Source organism: Haliotis asinina, chromosome 4, assembly GCF_037392515.1.
Source record: "Haliotis asinina isolate JCU_RB_2024 chromosome 4, JCU_Hal_asi_v2, whole genome shotgun sequence".
NCBI lineage: Eukaryota > Metazoa > Mollusca > Gastropoda > Lepetellida > Haliotidae > Haliotis > Haliotis asinina.
The window spans coordinates 14,214,516-14,230,017 of NC_090283.1; the positions used below are offsets into that span (position 1 = coordinate 14,214,516).

Genomic DNA, 15,502 nt, shown 5'->3' on the forward strand with positions numbered 1-15,502 from the left:
TTACACCAGCATTGGTTGCTTGGCAACTATTTTAACCCTTAGTTTCCAAAAACAGGATAAACAACAACTGAAGTAATTCATTTGGAATAACCATAGATAGATAACAAATGTCGAGATTTTCTGGAATCAGTAAAGCTTTGCAAGAAGTGATGTCAATTTCATGCAGTCACCAAGGCTACAACTTTTTTGTCAGATTTAAAAAGGATAACAAAAATTAATAATAAAACAAAGGTTTTTATTATGCACAACAAAGGAAATGGTAAAACATTTAAAGAACATTTACTCAGACTACACCATAACACATTTTCACAAACTATGTTTTTTGAAACCTGACAAACATTGAACAAATAGTTTTCAACTTGCTGATCAACAGTTTCATCAATAGTGAGATGCAGTTACAAATGCAGTTTACTAACATCTTATGAATACAGCCACTGTGAAGATCTGGACATTAAGATCATACAAAACATACGGTGACACTGAACACAGTCTAGCTTCACAACATCAATACAACTGGCGATACATATAGTTGCCTACAGCATTTTATCATACAATTTCTTCTCTTGTCTTGTTCTCACCTTGTATTTCAGGATTTACTATTTATCAAGAATGAAAAAATAAACCAGTAGTTTCTGGGGTATTTGTTTTCATATATATTTGACATGGACGGGCGGACTGCTAATATTTATATGAGAAAGTGTGCAACCCAAATGAACTAACATACACTTCTCTTCTGAATCCAAACCATATTAATTTTCCTGTCGTAACCGAGAAAGTTCTTTACCTATATTTCAAGCAGCAGCATGCAAAACGTTAAAAAACTAAAAGGGTCTGTCAAAGTTGAGGATTTATTTCACAAACTTTATCATTGATATTTTTAGAAAGGCACACAAATAAAATAATTAAATCTTCATATTTCTCAAAATTATTAGACATAACACTTCTCGATAAGGACTATATGTATTTATTTGCTACATGGCAGACATGCTTCGTTTAAGTCAATGGAAGGAACAAATTATCCGCTAAAAAAAAAAGTGGATTTCAAATTTATTTTATCAAACAAGTTCAGGGAAAATTAATAAATATTACTATTTTAAAAGGGGGAGGAAATAAAACATAGTAATGAACTGCCATCTTTGAAGTGATTGTTTGGTGGAAGCATAATTTCTGTCAAAAGTCAAAGGGAGGTAATTATGAAAAAGTCTATTATGAAGAAGGGGCATAACTCTATATTAACCATGCATGAAAATTCACTACTAATGACTCAACAATTCAGCAGAAATAGTAATGTCAAATTGAGAATTACAGGGTTCATACATGATTTTTGAACACTGAGTAATCTAAAAATAATTATGTGAGCATGCCATATATCAGTCAAATATGGATAAGAGTACTGGACTATTTGGACTATTAATTATCAAATTTTGAAGAAAACATGGTTAAAAGATTTGTGATCTAAGAAATTTGACATAATGGCTTACAAAGAAAACACACTGGTCTGGCATTAAAAGAGGAATTATGATGTTATCATGATAACTGATATTGACAATATCTTTTTAAAGTATTTATGTCCATGAAGCCGATCTCATAATGTTTTTCCACTAACAAAATCTTCCCAAAATGGTGAGTATCATGCCTTTACAATGAAGTACAATATTCTGGAAACATACGGACATATTTGGGCAATATGTTTTTAATGCAGTTCACAAGAAAAGAGAGTGTAAGTTCAAATTGGACATTTTCTCCTCAGACTTTGGATAACAACCGAGCAAACTTAATACCAAGTTACACCTTACAAGCAGCATGAAGCTCACTATCTATTTCTGTTAATAATACACTTCATAAGCCAACACAGCGGATATACAGAGATTAAATCCAGAATATTGATGAAGTTGGATTAAAATTAGCACATATTTGTTTGGCTATGCAGAAAGCATGGTTAGTTACTAAGGATATAATGAGTGACCATTTAAAAGCTTGGGTTTGAGAGACCACACAATGACCTCTTTGTCTTTAATTTTGACTTCAGACAGCAAGCTATATTTTCCGGAACAGGAAAGATTCTATATAGTCTGAAGTTCTAAATGATGTCACAAAGTTTCATTGTAACATGATAATAATGGGATTGCCTTTCACCTTTTTAATTAAAAACACATTTTTCTAATATACTGCTCCAAAAAATGTAACAGTACATCAGTAAATCAAATAACAACACATAATCTGTCACTTGTCTCACTCTTTGTGAGAAGTTTATATCAGAACTATAGCTGAGGAATGAGATAAATAGTAATATGAATAATATCAATAACTTCATAAAGAATAAGTTCACATATAGTTATGTTGATACTTCAGTCACATTGTCGGAGGCTGTTAGTTTGGAAATGATCTTGTAATGTCTTGGTTCCGTAGAGTGGGAATTGGCAGTTGCAGATATTTCAGAGATGGTTGCCATCCTGGTTTTCATTTCTCTAAAGCAGTCAGTCTCCCTGTGCCATGGGTCATCATTTCCTGGTGATGTCCAAGACAAACAGATTCCTTTCCCTCCCATCAACACCTGTGGTAACCATAGCAAAGGTTGCCATAGCAGCAAACACAGTTTCTCTCTCAGCCAATCACAGACAAGAAGTCATCACACTGACCAATCAGAGCAGTGATTGCTCTATCATGATGCTGTCATAGCCCTCTGGTGGTTGGTGGTAGAACTTCTCGAACTGGACATCTAAGACAGCACCATCGTCGACTTAAAAAAGAAGCAAATATGTTATGTGTACAACTTGATAAGATCTCACACTTTTCTATTTTACAGGTACAGAAAAACTGAGAAAGAAAAGAAAGAAAAGAAGCAGAGATAACATAAGGCCAGACCAGTTTTATTTCTTGTTTTACGGCCATTTTTTTTCAAGAAAGAGAAAAAAAATAAAAATTAATTTTCCCCGCTCAAAAATTAGAATCCTAATGTTTTCATCTGCTAAAAAAAGTAAACTCACAAGAATATACTTGTTAAGTTGTTTTTTTTTCACCCATATTCATTTCATAAATTGCCAAAAGTAAAATATTTTGAGTATTTAGAAGGAATATTACTTTGATTTGAAATTTTATTTTTATTTTTTTTTTTCACCTGCCTTTAGGTTTTCAGAGGACAAAAATCTGTAAAACAAGAAATAGAAGTGGTCCGGCCTAATGACGGTTTAAAAACTTCTGTGTGTTCTGTTAATCTTTGTTTGAATTAAAACTTAAACAGACACCACAAAAATCAAACAATAACCGAAGTGTTGTTTTTATAATAAAACTACTGAAGCAATTACTTGTATGGACCATACCATAGAACACTGGATACGTTGTGCCTCGGATGCCTGTGAATGGGACATTGACAGCATCCCCGTTGACGTAGAAATTCATCTCAATGTGGTTGTATGTGATACCCTGAAACAGGGATGTGTTTGAGGGTTAGGCCCTGAAAGTGAAACAGTGTTTTTGGCCGTGGAACAGGTGAGAAACTGTTTTAGCCCTGAAACAAATGTGCAAGTGTTCTTGGCCCTGAAACAGATGTGCTAGTGTTTTCGGCCCTGAAACAGGTGAGCAGCTGTTTTTGACCTTGAAACAAATGTGCTAGTGTTTTTGGCCCTGAAACAAATGTGCTGGTGTTTTTGGCCCTGAGACAAATGTGGTGGTGTTTTTCGCCCTGAAACAAATGTGCTGGTGTTTTTGGCCCTGAGACAAATGTGGTGGTGTTTTTCGCCTTGAAACAGATGTGCTTCGTGTTTTTGCCCTGAAACAGGTGAGCAACTGTTTTTGGCCTTGAAACAAATGTGCTAGTGTTTTGGGCCCTGAAACAGGTGAGCAACTGTTTTTGGCCTTGAAACAAATGTGCTAGTGTTTTGGGCCCTGAAACAAATGTGCTGGTGTTTTGGGCCCTGAAACAAATGTGCTGGTGTTTTTGGCCTTGAAACAAATGTGCTAGTGTTTTCAGCCCTGAAACAGGTGAGCAACTGTTTTTGGCCTTGAAACAAATGTGCTAGTGTTTCGGCCTTCAAATAAAAGTTCTAGTGTTTTGGGCCCTGAAACAAATGTGCTAGTGTTTTTGGCCTTGAAACAGATGTGCTTGTGTTTTTGCCCTGAAACAGGTGAGCAACTGTTTTTGGCCCTGAAACAGATGTGCAAATGTGGTTTGGCCCTGAAACAGATGTGCAAGTATTTTTGGGCTCTGAAACAGAAAAGAGGTTGTGTTATGCCCTGAAATGTTTTGTGAATTATAGAGTAAACCCTGAAATAGAAATGTGATTGCATGCTACGCTTCACATACAAAAGTCAAATTCAGTTACAGTTTCAGTTACACAAATGGCTAAGTGCAAACTTTAAGCAGGAAAAACACAGAGCACTATAGAAAACAGTTTATAACACCAATTGTTTCTGGACAGTGTATCAGGTGAATGAAATCTCTGAAATCTTGTCTGGAACATACCAAGATTTGTCTGCACAGAACAACTCACCACGATATCTCCTTCCTGCGCTATCTGTGGCACCTTGCCGAACTCCTCGTTGTTGTGGTACAATGTCCCATCATGCCTCAATATCCATGAGTCAGGGGTGTCGCCCAGAGGAACGACGTTGATGTTACATTTCCGTGTGGCCAGGCCCACACCCCACACACCTGGGAACAATTACAGCATACTTCACTAAATGATGGTTACCACATATTTCTTCCCACAAATAATAAAGTTGGAAGTACTGGAGGGAAGTGTGGTGAAATCAAGTTGTCTCCCACCCAAGATTATTCCACTTAAAAGTGTTTATAATTGGCTGTTCATAGCAATACATACTTCGATCGAGAAAGAGGGGGAGGGAGGGAGGAGAGAGAGAGAGTATTGAATTCAAATCCATCTATGTTTCATCACCTTTCATGATTATTCCAAGATTATTCCACTCAAAAGTGTTTATAATTGGCTGTTCATAGCAATACAGACTTCGATCAAAGAAAGAGGGGGAGGGGGGAGGGAGGGAGGAGAGAGAGAGTATTGAATTCAAATCCATCCATGTTTCATCACCTTTCAAGATTATTCCAAGATTATTCCACTCAAAAGTGTTTATAATTGGCTGTTCATAGCAATACAGACTTCGATCAAGAAAGAGAGAGAGAGAGAGTATTGAATCCAAATCCATTCGTGTTTCATCACCTTCTGCCAGTCACAAGCACAGGATTGGTCAAAGGATCCAGCCTATGCAGATATTCTTATAAACCACTGAACATATAGGTACTCATATCTTACCTTCATGTCAACATGATTAGGCACTGACAGTTTTACTTGGGATTCAGTATATTTGTACTCACATAGGTTTTGTAAACTGAGTTTTGAAAAATCACTCTGCTTCTTTTATTAGATAATTTCTATTTGGCATCTGTGTTCTCACTAAAGTAATTCACACGTTTAGATGAGGAGTTTCATTACCCAGTGCTATGTATCATTCACAACACAGGGTTCGATTTAACATTTTAAGATATGTTAACCTACTTGCACCATGTGCAACCTAAGATAAAGACCTAGTTACACCAGTCAAATTCCATTTGCAACACAGTGTGTTGAAACATCTGACGTTTCGGTGCATATAAACACATTTCCATGACGTAATACCCATAGCAAGACAGAGACACAGCTGATCCCTGTTTACAAGACCTGTCATAAGTGAGAACTGTCTATGAATAACAATACTTCACCTGCACTTTGTAATATTGAGTTGCACCAGTGCAAGTAACAAAGCACTAAATCGAGCCCTGCAATATGTACACATATCAATAACTGGAGCTCAGTATTCAATCAAAAATCGATTGCAATACCACATGTTTTGCCACGATCAAGGTGATTGTGTATACCTCCTGTTTACTTGCCAGTTTTAGGAGTCAGAAAAATATATCAATTGCTTTTGCTTTCTTGAGTTTAATTTTATGCATGTTTAGGGATCACTGCTGTTATCATTTGGTACGTCTTTTGTACATAATCTCCTAAAATCACCATACAACTGTGAATATGCACTGCTTGTAATGATTCCCTTGCAGATTTGTTTCAGCATGGGAAATCATGGCTAGATATGGCTAACAGTTTCTGAGCATACACAGTATGTTGTTACTTATGCCAAGTTATGGTTTTTAATATTTATATTTCCTTAACGCACCAACATGACACCCTTGAAGAACCATGTTAGAATTGATCCTCAGTAACCCACGCTTCATTGCTTGCTACAGGCAACTGATGAGATTAGGTGGTCAGACTCACTGACTTGGTTGACACGTGTCATCAAATCCCAATCACGTGCTCATGATGTTGATCAATGGATTTGCTTGTCCAGACTTGACTCTTTACTGACAGCTGTCATATTATTCCTTAGTGTTTCATAACTAAGACACTTAATCACACCTCCAGTTTGAAACTTGTGGCACCCAGTTTTTAACAAGGGCCACCTCAATATAAACATTTTTTTTTCAAGTGAATCCCTCAACACTCAACAAATCTTTATTTACAGATGGATCCAGGAATGGTGGCATGGTTCCACTAAACACTAAAAGACGAATGGACGTCCTGAAAAGCATCTCCCTTCTTAAGTTACATGGGGTTGCCTAGAGATTAAAGCATTTGCTCATCACACCATAGAACTGTGTTCAGTTTCTCACATTCACAATGTGTGAAGCCCATTTCTGGTGTTCCCAGCCATGATGGAATATTGCTAAAAGTGGCATAACTAAATTCACTTGTACATGTCTATACAACTTCTCTCAACCTGATTATATGCCACTTTTTCAGTTTGGACAATACCTGAGCTCTGTATTTTGATTTCAAAATATGCTTTATTCTGTACAATTGGTGCATTGGCAAGAGCGGCTCCTGTTCCACATATCCTCTTCCCACTCTTCACAATTACAACGTCATTTCCTGAAACATAATAGAGAAAAATGTAATCCTCATTATTCATAATAATAATAACATGAAAAGCACACATAATTATCTGCTGCAAGTATACTTTTTGTTCCTGCAGTGTGTGTGACAGTGGGTGTTTGCTTAACATTGCTTGGAACAATATTTCTTTGAGTTTTCTCAGAATGCCTCTGAAACTATCCAATAATAAAAATAATGTAATGGTTATATGTTCTTTCGGAAACTGTACCATTCACAGTGTAACTGGAATAATTTCAGTGGAAGACATCACAGTTTTGATTTAACTGGGGATGTTGAGCCATTAGAAATGAAGCTGTTCAGAAGTCCAAATTTTATAATGAATAGTTATATAGTTTCTGAATAGATGAGACATATTGAGTGGCTTTGTTCAAGGGCTTAGCATTGCAGAAAGGGAAGCTGGACTGAAGGGAGAATAGTGTGGCTGAGGGACCCACTGAGAGTAAGACAATGATGGGGAGTGAGTTTTGGCTTTAAGGTCTCTCCAATATTATGGCAAAAAATAAGGTACATACTTTTCGCACAGACAATTTTGAAACTTCCATACACACTGAAAACAACTGCCACCAAGTTCAAAAGACTGCAATCGTTACAGTTTTTGTTTTTTTTTCTACGAGAACCATTTGTCATGTTTATCCCACTGTTGTTATCTGAACCTGATATGTCTCATCACAGGTCGGCAGTACCGTGGTGCACTAACAACTGACACTGAAAATGCACAAGCTCAGGGCTCAGGGCTGCTACTGACATATCGAAATGCACCTCACACATTTAGCATGCTTTAATTCGTGTCAAAATGTAACCAACCAAACCCCCAAAACAGTTACGTCAACCGGTTTCGCCACATTCCGTTCACATTTGATTCAATTTACCATACTCAACACGTTTTGCATGGAAAACTCGAAAACGAACCCATATGTGTTGTGTCTAATTTCACTATCGGAAGCTCCTGTAATTTGATGTGTCCCTGCCCAAAGCCTGATCCTGGCCAACAACAACGAAAACAACAGAAACACGCAGCCATCTTGCTTTCGGGACATACCCGGAAGCGGATATGACGTCAAAGGGAATTCCCCTGGCGAGCTACAGGGTGTTTATTTATAAATCCATAACTCAAATGAGTTCGCTTTTTCATACACTGTACAGTGTATGAAAAAGTCACTGGTCCGCTAGCCCATGGCTACTAAAATTCCAGTCGGGTCTCCAAATCTATGCAGTCCTTGGCCCGACTGACAAGTGAATTATCATGTGGTCATTTTGTAAACAATATATCACTCTCTCCAACTTGTTATGTTACAACACTCTTTTAAACCGTGCTTGATTATGGCTTAACAAAAATGTTCATTATTTAAGCAGCTTAATGAATTTAGATGGACTATTGAAATGTTTTGTGGACTTGTACCTCTCAGGTATAGCTTGACCGACTGGTTATTCAAATTTGGAATCTATTCTATGATTAATGCGTATACTTTTCCTTCTAAATAAAAGGAAAATGTGTACAATGGTGGTGGGAATGTTTGCGGTGACATTTAGATTCAACTGGATTGTTAAGTTTGAAGATTGTTCGGTTTGAAGTCGTGTTCTTAATGTTCAATGGTTTAATGGTTTCACAATTGTTAGTTTAGTTCTTTGGGAGTGGCTTTTGTATTTTTTGTTTGTTTGTTTGGATTTTTTTTTTCTATTCAGAACTGGTCACTTTTTAAAAAAATCCAGTCCTTGTACAGGCCGCATTTTCAAAACTATTTTATACACTGGCGGACCGTAGGGCCCATCTTTCTACTTTTTATAGCCGAGGACCAGTACAACATAGTCATGATTGGCTTTTCACAAGTGCGTCCCTTCATGATTACCACATTGAGTACAATTTTACATTTTTTAAAATAGAAATAATTGCCCTATGACAGTTAATCTAAGTATGCCAATAAAACACCTCCAAGAGCAATGGACATAACTCTCCCTAGTGGTTTAATAAAATAAAAGTATGGCCTCCGACTGCCCCAGGTCAGTGACGTCACAATTCGAAGACAACGAAATTCAGCTACGTAATATGCGTAACCAGCAACGCACTCTTTAGATGTCGTGTCTAACTTGTCAGACCATACGAAACCAATTACACTCTGCAAGTCTTCGTGCACGACGTTCTTATGTTAGGCTGATTCCGAAACATCGACGCTGCGCTGGAAACAGAGACAATGGAACAGGGCTGTGTTTAGTAGCGAGTGACGTTCTGCGATGGAGCGCAACGTTGAACGTCACGCTCACTTCAGCGTGACGACAGTGAAACGGTTTGGGGAGGTACCCGCGGTAACGTAATTCTCGTAATTCCTGGGAAGCACAATTCAGCGGGGCGTCGTCAGCATGTCCTTGGCACCACAATGGGCTGGTGCTCTTCATGTCTGCTTATGATCTAAGCCTCAAATTCCAACATGACGACGCGACTCCACACCCATCTGTTTTGAAACGAAATTTATGTTAATAAATGCGGCGATTGACGGCATGTAGGGGCCACTGAGATCACCTGGCGAATACCCATGAGACGTCGATTCCAGAATGCTCAAGAACTGGGCGCCATGTCCATACAGCTGCAGTGGCGCAGGTTCCCTCATGTTGTGATCACGCAGACAGAGTGAAATAACGTTGTGCCCTGCCCTTGTGCAAAGTTCCTATATAGATGGTTACAAATGTCGGTGTGAAATAAAAACAAATGACTCCAACGTGATTCTGCTTTATTTATTTATTTATTTATTTATTTATTTATTTATTTATTTATTTATTTATTTTGTGTGTGTTTGTGCGCGCGCGTGCGCGTGCTTGAGTGTGAGGTCAGGACAGGAAGCACAGCAACCAATTACATTAATGTAACTTACGACTCAGCTAACTTTTCAAGACGAAACAGCCATTGTCCGTTTAACTTTTAACATGTAAAACCGCTAGAATGTTTGTGTTATTTATCGAGCTTGAAAATCCCCTTCACACGATCAATATTAAATATATTTATATATCAGCTATCTGTGGTGCATTTCCCTGATGTATATCGGTGTTATAGGTGTATACTTACTATGTATGAATACACGTTTATACTTTGCATCAAAATACACTTACACTTTGTATCAATATGTATCAGTATAGTTTTATACTGTGTGTCAGTATACGTTTATATTGTGCATCAGTATATAAATTTGACTTTAACTTACGAAATTGGGCAGAAATGGGCACACATCGATCCTATCCACGTGGGGAACTGAATTTGACGGGCGAACGCTTTAACTGAAAACCACTGGGCCAACTTTAGTCAACAGCACTCGATGGCGGTGTGGTGTGTGCACATAAATCATGTCCAAAGGTCAAGGGGGAAATGCTCCCTCCTCGGGGATATCTTTTCGGGTGCGGCGTTTGAACTCGTCTCACTCACTCACCAAGTGACCATTGATTTCGGGGCCTTATTTGTTATTACGTACCATTTTACACAATATTCATTCATTCATTCATTCATTCATTCATTCATTCATTCATTCATTTATTTATTTATTTATTTATTTATGTACGTATGTATTTTTATATTTAGTAAGTTAATGTCAACCATTCTAATGTAGCATTAACGATAGAGAAATCCATTACCCTTCGCCATCCAACCGCTCAGGCACATTTAATATGTGAAATTAACTCATCACATGAAATGCACACCTGTCATTACGCGTACTGAAATGAAAGAAATTGCATTTCGCCTCCGCAATACGTTATCAGATAAAATCTATTAACCCATTATAGAACCAAATATCCTTCATTACGTTGCCTCGCTAAATCGAGTCGGATGCTACTTGTATTATTACGACTGTTATTCAAGTATTTAGATGCCCAGCTGAGAATTATTCCAACTTGAACTGAAATTGACACGTGTCGATTTCACTGTGATCTCCACGTGCCACGAGACCCAGGTGAGCGAAATGACATGCTTAGCAGGTGCTCCTTCATTAACAGCCAAGAATAACGCCTTTCATTTACTTGCGTTTGCCGGGATGAGCAGAGAGTCGGGGCCACCCAACAATGCTCTTGGAAAGTTCAAGATGGGTATAATGCATGAAGCCAAGTTTTGAAGTTTCCAGTGCCATATTATATAAAAATTAACTTATCAAATTACACTAGATGTAGCATCAGAATGACACTTGAAAGATGATTTTCCCATATGACCTTTAAAAGTCACTTTGAACTATATTTTATATATTGCAATGCTCATGTTTGGTAACAAACAAACAATTCTGTATTGTCTTTGGACTGTAAGAAATTCAAGAGGAAATCAATGCATTACCAAACCAATGAATACTTTCTTCTTTCTCTTCTTCTTCTTCTTCTTCACTACAAATCTAATTAAGAAAAAAATATGAAGTGTATCTGTAAAGTCGTATTGAATTCGTTGGAACTCCGGGATGGGACCCAACCCAACAAAACCAGACTCTGTTCTATACCGAGGAAATACATTCTAAATCTAACCAGATGCTAATATGTGGTACAAATGTATAGTCCGTTTGGCTTCAAAAGAGGGCCGTTGAATCGCTATTGAACTCGAAACCTATTAGACATAGCATACTCAATGAAACTCTGATCATTACCAAAGCATCATACCGGGGTGTCCCTTTCTCTGCACTCCTCCCACGTGACAAATAGTGAATTGTGTAAATATTTTAGGAACAGATTGTTAAACAACTTGATTACTTTTAGGACAAAAATCTGCAAAATCCCCACAGAGTTGGTATGTTGTTTTGATTATGATCAGCATTTCATTGAGTATATTATGTTTAATAATTTTCGAGCTACATTGCAGTTTATCGGTCTGTTTCTGAGGCAAAAGGAGTATACAGTCTGTACGTGTTGGTCTCTGCCCGTCGCTCGGCATTGGTGGGTGCAAGGACTGGTTGGCTCCGGGTCAGTAGACTGTGTCTGAGTTGGGTACTCACGCATGTCATCTCTGTGAGCTAGCACTATAAAAGCAACCAACTAAAATTTGGACTGTGGTACATGAAGCCACACACACACGTGCATGTCGTCATATGAGCGAAAACTTCGACGTCATACCCATTTCAACGTAACCTAAATACAACATTAGTTTTGTTAAATTTAAGAAGTTGGTTTAACTTATGCTGGAAGTGGCAGTGTCACACGACAAACTGTCTGTATATCTCCATAAACTTTGTATTTGTTAGCACGTTGTGGGGTACACCATGTCTTGGTGTTATTTACTTACAAACCTACCTAGAAAGACGCCTGTCTCTGGTTGGAGCATTTAGCGTTACCTTTTTTTCAACCAGTTTAGACGAATATTGAGTAATCCCAAAATAAAGAGCTATTTTTCTCATCTCAACGATACTAATGACAGGACACGGCTTGAGTTTCATGTTTGATATCACCATTCTATTAGTTTAAGCGGGGATAACCTACCCTTCAAGAATGCCTGGTTTTAGTGTGACCAGGTTTATACTTCATTCGTTTCGAAAGACTGTATTTCTTGTATGGAATCAGATATATTTCCGTGTCCGTTTAAAACACACTGACAGAATATTCTGCTAACTTTTAAATTCAATTTGATAAAATGTCCAGAAAAATGAACGCTTGGAATGGAATATGGTCGTTATATTATATGTATGCTTCGAATATTAGCGCGTACAGTTACCATGTCTTTGTTGGGAATTTAATCATAACGAATCGTTTATAGAAATTTTTGTTTTACTTTCCAGGATGTTGTAACACCGTATAGCTTTGTTTGGGTTGCTAATAACGTTGAACATCACGTTTGTGTTCAAATGCGCTTTGCCACAACGTTAGCGAGAGTTATCTCCCTTCGATCATTCAGACATGAACAACTTTGTCTTTCGACTGCATTCCTAGTTCCGGGGGTCGGTGCAAAAGAGAATATTTCTAAAAATAAACTAAACCTTGATCAAATCGTTATGTTTTAAAGCATTTGGTGTGTGATACTAAGTGAGCCAAGACTGCTGATCAGAATCCCGGATGGACCGCGATGGCGAAATGTGATGTGATTGACGAATTGTGAATAACTAGCTCATAATTGGTTCTACTGTGTTTTGTCTCTATTTTACATTATAAATAATCTTGACGCTTTACACTTGAGTGTATATACTCATGATTATCACATTGACAGTGTGAAACAATTTGAGAAATTATTTCTGTACCAAGGATCTTCAGACTTCAGACTATAGTATTCACTTATTGAGAGATAGGATAGGATAGGATAGGATAGGATAGGATAGGATAGGAAGGAAAATAATAATTTAGTGACTCAATCGTTAAGAACAAAATAGTAATTTAGAGACTAAGTAGTTAATAAAATAGTAATTTAGTGTCTGCTAGCTATTCTCGAAACGTTCTTAGCCCTAAGAACTTATTATGCCCGTTTTTACTGCTTTGGCTATGGTGAAATCTAAAGAGTGTAAGGGCTACAAACGTTTCCAGAATTAGGTGTGTATTCGGTGCACCAATTCGAGTAATTTATGATGCTCTGGAAGAATTCATACTGCACAGCAATGTACACTCGTGAACTTGGTTACGGTGCATATCTTGTGCAGGCACACATGCAGGGCCTGTGTGTATCTCTGTGTCGTGATGTCTTCAGCTGTTGTTATTAAAGTCAAGCTATATTGATATTTCATCAAAATGTAACAATAAGACCTTATATTGAAGGTCCGTATTCGTGTATGTACATGGGATAGATTAAATTTATTGTTTATATTATTATATTATTTATTATAATAATCAAACAGTTTAAAATTGTCATTTTAAAATGACGATTTTCATTGTTGTTCTCCATCCTTTATGTCAGTGTTGCCATCTTGATCTTTCACCACTTTCTTCCACTGTCGATTGCTAAGCGCATCACAAACGCCATGATTTAATTCAAAATGTAATGTAAAACTTGCATACTGTTGACACAACCAAACTGGATTCAGTTTTCCAAACCAATGCAAATATATTTGTATGTCAAACAGACAAATATCTTCTATTGTGATTCTGCTCTTCCTCACATTTATCTTAATAGGAATAAATCTTCAGGAAAAATGCTACTGTCACAAACATTCGAGTTAGAATTGGTCTCTGGGTATTTGTGATCACTGCCATGGTTGATCAGTCATCGTCCGTCAATTCCATAGAGTTCGATGCTCATGCCATCAGTCTCTAGATTCGTATGTTTGAAAACCGTTGTCGTGGATGGTATCGAGTGCTACCAAAAAGTAATAAAACTAAAAAATCTTCTTCCAATAAAAAACATATTATTCTACATATTAGTTCCAATGAAATGACTGGACTGTCCTCATAAATCCGATAAAGTTACATTTCTTCCGGACCATTTTATGTGTCAGGAAATTTTCTGAACTTTCAGCTCAAACAAACTACGCTTCAATATTGAAACATAGTTCACTGTAATCATCTCCTTGCTGCATAGAGCGACGGAGGGGTGCAGTTCAAACAAGAAGTTGTTATCAAAGAAATCCTGCGCTTTGTTATTTTCTTTTACCCATCAACATCTGGATGACCGACCAACCAAAATAAATAAAAACATACTTATAAAGAATGAAATGGTTGGGGTTTTTTCTTTGAATCCACTCAAAAATTAATTAAAGTGATTCAAAGATTTTTTTCTGTTAAAATGCGGTATGATTACCCGCGTATCTCCTATTCGGGTGGAGTTATATAGTTTATTAATGCAACAGGACTTTAAAACTTGTGGAACATCACCAACTCTCGTTGTGCTTCCCTAAAGAAATCAAATATATACAGTGAGTCTAATTTTATTAAATTAACTTCAGCCCCACCCATCGATAGAATGAAGTCCTGCTACACCGCCAGATATTTATGTAACGGTCACGTGATTGAGAGACCCCCCTCGACCACCCACAATGCACTTGGACAGATGAAGAGTATGAAGGGTGTTCACAATCCCGTCTGTATTATCTCAGCAGGGGGGTTCCGTGGCAACTGTGATGCTTTGTGATTGGATTACGAGCCCAGCGGGAAAAAGTAGATTTTCTTGTTGACACCCCACAGGTGAATCCTACAAACAGTTTATCATTTCCAAACAGATGTGAAACGAGAAATTCAAAACACATTAAACTTAACGAAGTCCATACTTTTGGATTTTTATGCTTGTCGATTTTCACATTTTTACATGTTTTTGTTTATTTTATCACTGTTCGTTTACTTTTCATAGTTCATAAGGCCTCAACGGCACAGATACATAACTTGTACATATCTACTATTTGTATCAAGATGCAACAATAAAACTAAAACAGTCCAGATTTGTATCAATCACAAAAGTATTAGAGATAAACGTTCCCCAAAAAAGGTTTCGAGAATTTTAGTTCGTATTCGTCAGTGTCATTTTGAGCATTTTATACACATCCAATTGTGCAGTTCATATAATATTAGCACTTTCCTTAATGCCGCACCATGTGCAAACGTGTGGAAACAGCCTCATTTCAGAGACATACTTGCCAAACACATGTAGGTGAATATCGTGTTTCTTTTCAAACATCGAGTTAAAATGCAAT

At 37.3% G+C, this 15,502-nt stretch overlaps 1 protein-coding gene across 1 annotated transcript; it reads right to left on the minus strand.

Moving 5' to 3' along the window:
• Positions 1-218: 218 nt before the first annotated feature.
• On the minus strand, positions 219-7,994 carry LOC137281306 (SPRY domain-containing protein 7-like). Its single transcript, XM_067812479.1, has 5 exons — positions 7,857-7,994; positions 6,807-6,923; positions 4,491-4,651; positions 3,321-3,423; positions 219-2,740 (listed from the first exon to the last, which is right to left on the minus strand). Exons 1-5 carry the CDS (start codon positions 7,966-7,968, stop codon positions 2,643-2,645), a joined length of 591 nt encoding a protein of 196 aa, XP_067668580.1. The 5' UTR covers positions 7,969-7,994; the 3' UTR covers positions 219-2,642.
• Positions 7,995-15,502: the final 7,508 nt, after the last annotated feature.

Excerpts from the sequence above, each read along its gene's own strand:
- LOC137281306 (XM_067812479.1), bottom strand. The coding sequence starts at position 7,968 with ATGGCTGCGTGTTTCTGTTGTTTTCGTTGTTGTTGGCCAGGATCAGGC. Across the intron at positions 3,424-4,490 it reads CGCAGGAAGGAGATATCGTG|GGTATCACATACAACCACAT; the intron begins GTGAGTTGTTCT and ends TCCCTGTTTCAG. Across the intron at positions 2,741-3,320 it reads AACGTATCCAGTGTTCTATG|TCGACGATGGTGCTGTCTTA; the intron begins GTATGGTCCATA and ends TTCTTTTTTAAG.